The sequence below is a fragment of the Medicago sativa genome, chromosome 8, assembly GCF_051527215.1.
Source record: "Medicago sativa cultivar Bolivia chromosome 8, Bolivia_mono, whole genome shotgun sequence".
In the NCBI taxonomy this organism is placed as follows: domain Eukaryota; kingdom Viridiplantae; phylum Streptophyta; class Magnoliopsida; order Fabales; family Fabaceae; genus Medicago; species Medicago sativa.
In genome coordinates this window covers 67,013,229-67,018,828 of record NC_140756.1, presented here as the reverse complement: position 1 = coordinate 67,018,828, position 5,600 = coordinate 67,013,229, and the positions used below count along the sequence as shown (strand labels likewise).

General features: G+C 32.1%; 1 protein-coding gene across 1 annotated transcript; it reads left to right on the top strand.

Moving 5' to 3' along the window:
• The first annotated feature begins 512 nt into the window (after nt 1–512).
• On the top strand, nt 513–5,166 carry LOC146900732 (cytochrome P450 84A1-like). Its single transcript, XM_085739043.1, has 2 exons — nt 513–1,607; nt 4,287–5,166. The coding sequence occupies exons 1-2, from the start codon at nt 666–668 to the stop codon at nt 4,905–4,907; spliced, it is 1,563 nt and encodes a 520-aa protein (XP_085595169.1). The 5' UTR covers nt 513–665; the 3' UTR covers nt 4,908–5,166.
• Nucleotides 5,167–5,600: the final 434 nt, after the last annotated feature.

The following is a 5,600-nucleotide window of genomic DNA, read 5'->3' as shown; positions in this document are numbered from 1 at the left end:
ACACCTTATATATTTTATTGGTTTCCAGCAGATTAGCCACTACTTAACGGACGGTAAAAACTTCCTGCTAGTATCATTTTTTAAAGGATTTGTACTAGTATCATGGTAAACCAAAAAAATAAAATACTCAATCCTTCCTTAAAAAAATAAATAATAAATACTCAATCCATTACAAGAGAATTCTCATATGCCTCACAAACATAAAGAAGTTACATACCCCGTAGCAAATGTTCAATGTCCACAAATTTTCCAATGTTCATTACCTCAACAATCGTAGTAATGTTATAGTAGTGAGTGCATATAACCTGAATTCCAATTATCAAGCATATCAAACGTGTGTTAAATATCTATTCTATCCTCAAATCTCAATGTTACGTTTTTCCCCCAAATGCTTTATTAGTTGCGTCCACTTACATTATATATAATATATTGATACATATATTTTTCTTAACCAAGGTTTACACTCTTCAAGCAACTATATATAAGACCCCATAATATCTCTCACAACTCAACAACCCTTAAAGTTGCAATCTCACATCAACTCTCATCACCCAACAACAACACACTCATTTCTTTCATACCAAGTAACCAATAAGAATCTTCACTCTCTATATTCTATCCAAAAACCAATTAGAGAAACCAAAAATAGAAACACACAAGTTAACATGGATTCACTTCATCAAGCAAAAACAACACTAGGACAATTCCAAACAACTCTACTATTAGTTCTCTCAGTCACTTTGTTTCTACTACTAAATTTAGCATCAAAATTTCGTAAAAGAGCACCATATCCACCTGGACCAAAAGGGTTACCCTTAATAGGCAACATGAACATGTTGGACAAACTCACACATAGAGGCTTAGCAAATTTAGCAAAACAATATGGCGGGGTTTTGCACCTCCGCATGGGGTTTATCCACATGGTGGCAATTTCAAATCCCGAAGCAGCGCGTGAAGTGTTACAATTACACGACAGCATCTTTTCAAATCGGCCAGCGACCGTAGCCATAAGTTACCTCACTTATAACCGTGCTGACATGGCGTTCGCACACTACGGTCCATTTTGGCGCCAGATGCGAAAACTTTGTGTCATGAAACTCTTTAGCCGCAAACGTGCTGAGTCATGGCAATCTGTTAAAGACGAAGTTGAGGCCGTTATCACCAACGTTAACAATAACTTGGGAAAGTCTGTTAACGTTGGTGAGTTGGTTTTTAACTTGACAAAAAATATTATCTATCGCGCGGCTTTTGGGTCGTGTTCAAAAGAAGGACAAGATGAGTTCATTTCGATACTTCAAGAGTTTTCGAAATTGTTTGGTGCTTTTAATATTGCTGATTTTGTTCCTTGTTTGAAATGGGTTGATCCTCAAGGTTTTAATGCTAGGCTTGTTAAGGCTCGTGGTGCGTTGGATGGTTTTATTGATAAGATTTTTGATGAACATGTGGAGAAGAAGAGGAATATGAGTGGTGATTGTGGTGATGAAGATAGTGATATGGTTGATGAATTGTTGGCTTTTTACAGTGATGAAGCTAAAGTAGATAATGAATCGGATGATCTTCATAACTCCATCAAACTCACCAGGGATAACATCAAAGCCATTATCATGGTATGGATATATTTTTTAATTAGGTTTTGCATTTTCAGCCACACATAATTACTAAATAATTTATTTTTGGGTGAACATTCAAGATGAAAATAAATAACTTGAGAGGGTTAATTTAATTGATGAAACATATATTTATAAGTGATGATAAAAAATAATAATAATTTACACTTGACTAACTTTTATTTTTTGACGCGTAGTAGTATTTTTTAGAAATGAAAAATAAAAGAAAACTATACTACTATGTATAGTATTTCCACTTAAATGTTTACGTGACACTCACGTCATATTGTTTTCTTATTTAGATTTTAATAAGTAACCTAGGTTTATTTGTCAAAATAAATAAATAAGTAACCTAGGTTTACTTTTCTTTATATACATGGTACGTACAGTTAATTAATTAATTAAAAGTAAAGAGGTTATGCAGAAAGAAAAAAAAAATTGATTTTTTTAAACTTGTGTTCGATTTGAACTGAAACAAAACCATTCCTTCTGTTTTCTTATTATGTATTTCCTTCCTTATTAAAAAAATTATTTGGTCCAATAAAAATTGATGTATTTAATCCATATTATAAACTAAATACATCAACTTTTATTGACTCATTCGTCTCTTACAAAAATTAAAAACCAGAGGGAGTAACGTTTAAGTTTTTGTTAGAAAAATTCATAAAGAAGTTGATGAAACTAAGTGTTGTTTTTTTTTTTTGTTACAAACTAAGTGTTGTAATATATGCAACAAAGGCAGTAATACAATTATGTGATCCGTAGGTAGATCTGCAAAAAAATAAAATAGCTTGTTTCTTCGACAACAAAAAAACTTAAATAAAAAATTCAAACGTGCAATAAATAATTAAGTATATTTGTGGGGATTAACCATCTTATCAGGGATTATAAAATCATAATCAACTTTTCTGCCACCAAACCAATTTTTTTAATACAACTACCAAACCAATTTGTAGGGGTGAAGAAAGTGTTATTTCAATGAGATCTAGTCGTAGTGATATATATTTTTTAATTAGAATGTCAACAAAAAGGATAAATGAATGAAAAGGTAATTTAAGGTATTTTTGCTTCACACGATTTAGCATGACAATGTTAATATGGTTAATAATATACTGTTAGTATATATTAGGGAGTGGGGATCAAACCATCTTATAGCCATGCATTACAATACAATATATATTCATATGAATAATTTTTTTATTTTAGTACAACACACAAACTTTTTAATGATAAAAAAACGTTACTCCCTAAAAAAAATTACTCTAAAAATATCACATTTTAAGCAAAAAAACACACAGAGCTTTGACCCGATCATGGGCGGATCAAGCTCATGGCATGGTATGCCTATAGACACACCTGAATTTTCAAAAAAATTTAGGAATTTTTTATTTAGCGGCTGAATTTTCCGTTGATAAAGACGGAAATCGGTCGCTAATACGATTAACGACAGAAATTGTGACTGATAAGTCGGTTGTTAACATATGAAATAGTAAAAAATCCGTCTCTGATACATTTAGCGACAGAATTACTGACCCAAATTTCGGTCGCTAAAGTAGAAAATATTAAAAATCAATTGCAATTTCGGTCACTACTTATTTAGGCACACTTAAAATGTATTAATGGATCCGTCCCTAGATCCGATGAGATTTTTTTAATAGATAGACAAAATGATAAACACCATCTAAAACTTATGCACAACTGTAATGTTTCAAGTTCGAATTCGGATGATTAACAAAATTAATGATATACTGAATTATATAAATTAATGATATCTTGTTCTTCGCTACAACCATATGCAAAATTGTATAAAATAGTTTTCTCATAAAATTAGGCTCAAGCAATTTTGACAATTAAGATAATTGTTACCAAAAGAAAAGACAATATGATAATTTTATAGTCTAAGCAGTATTATACCTAAATTATTTTTTAATAAAAGGTCCACCTTTTCATTTTTTAAACGTAATTTTATTTTTATTTTTATGAAAAGGTAGATTGCTCTAGATTCATTTGTTAAACGCACTAAGAAGATACATCTAAAAAGTATTTTTTGATCAATAAAAAAAAAAAGCACTAAGTATCACATTTGACATGAATATTAGAAACAGACATAGATCACCCGGTCTATCAATTAATTGTCATTTTTTAGCAACAGATAATTCAGATTACATTTTTCATGTCAATAATGGAAAAAATAAATGGTGTGAATTGAACCCTCAAAGATAAGAATTCCCATTGTGTCACTTCAGTGGGTTAGTGTTTTTGATTGGTTCAGTGGGTTAGTGTTAATCTCAATTTTCTCTCAATCCATATCAAATACTAGTAACACATTTCATTTTCCATTTGAGTTTAATTTTCATATGCACTATCTATATTTTTGTAAAATATTTTCATTCTCAAGCACAGCACAATCATTTACTTGTATGACTTTATACATGGTTAATAGAGATAAAGTAAGGCTAGTGATCTTACGGTCATGATCGATGGTTTAAGAATTATTTACAAATTATTCATTGTGTATATAAATTAAATTATTTCCATTTTAATAATTGTGAAACACAAAAATAAAAACATCATTACTTTTTGTTTATAAAGAAAAACACTACTACTTTAACATTAACTTTAAAACCAAGGTATATACATTGAAAATAAGTGACAGTGGACAACGTTCCAACAATACAGGATGTGATGTTCGGAGGAACAGAAACAGTGGCATCAGCAATGGAATGGGCAATGTCGGAGCTAATGAGAAATCCAGAAGAACTAAAGCGTGTGCAACAAGAAATCGCCACTGTGGTTGGCCTAGACCGGCGTGTGGAGGAATCAGACATCGAGAAACTCACTTATCTAAAGTGTGCCGTCAAGGAGACGTTGCGTCTCCACCCTCCCATCCCCCTTCTCCTCCACGAAACCGCGGAGGACGCGACAGTTGGTGGTTATTTTGTTCCTAAGGGCTCGCGTGTGATGATAAATGTGTGGGCTATAGGCAGAGACAAAGAATCGTGGGAAGATCCAGAAGAGTTTAGGCCTTCGCGATTTTTGGATTCAAGTGCACCCGATTTTAAAGGAAGTCATTTTGAGTTTATTCCATTCGGATCAGGTCGAAGGTCTTGCCCCGGGATGCAATTGGGCCTTTATGCTTTGGATTTAGCTTTGGCCCATTTACTTCATTGCTTTACTTGGGAGTTGCCCAATGGGATGAAGGCTAGTGAGATGGATACGAGTGATGTTTTTGGACTCACTGCTCCGAGAGCAAGTCGACTCATTGCAGTTCCAGCTAAGCGTGTTGTGTGCCCTCTCTGAAGCAACAAATCTAAATTTGGAAAAGTCCAAAATACTCTTAGTTTCAACAAGAAATGGTGTGAAGTTTATGAAGAGCTTCTGGGAGGGACTTGTTATTTTACTTTTTCTTATTATTGATGTTTGAGAAGAACATGTAAAATAAAAGGAAGAAAAAGATTGTGTGAGCACATTAGGTAAAGTTTGTATCTTGATATACTTTTGTTGATTTGATAGAATGCTATATATGTGAAATGATATATTTTTGTGGTCGTTGTCATTAGTGGTTGTGTTTGATGATAATTTTTCTTAATAAATAAATAAACTTAAACCGCAATCAAAGTGAAAAGTATAAACAGTTGGGGTTCAATGTTGACGTGGGAAATTGTATGATTGTGATTAATTTTTAGAGTTTAATTAATATATTCTTTCAGTATATAAATATTTTACATATGTATTTAATAATGAGTTGTTATACTTAAAAGCGCTTAGATGGGATGACACATGTCTCTTCTAACTTAATCAATGTTTTGGGTTCCAATAGCAGCGTTAAAACTCTTAGGGAGAAAGAGATAAAAAAAAAAGGTATAGAGATATAAAAATTAAGTGAAATGTTAAGTGAGTGTTGGGAAATATAATGTGTATACAAATCATTTTTATTTTTTTTAAGGGAAACGTGTATACAAATCATTGTTGTCAAGTAAAAGTGTCTTTGAT

Excerpts from the sequence above, each read along its gene's own strand:
- LOC146900732 (XM_085739043.1), top strand. The coding sequence starts at position 666 with ATGGATTCACTTCATCAAGCAAAAACAACACTAGGACAATTCCAAACA. Across the intron at positions 1,608-4,286 it reads ACATCAAAGCCATTATCATG|GATGTGATGTTCGGAGGAAC; the intron begins GTATGGATATAT and ends CCAACAATACAG.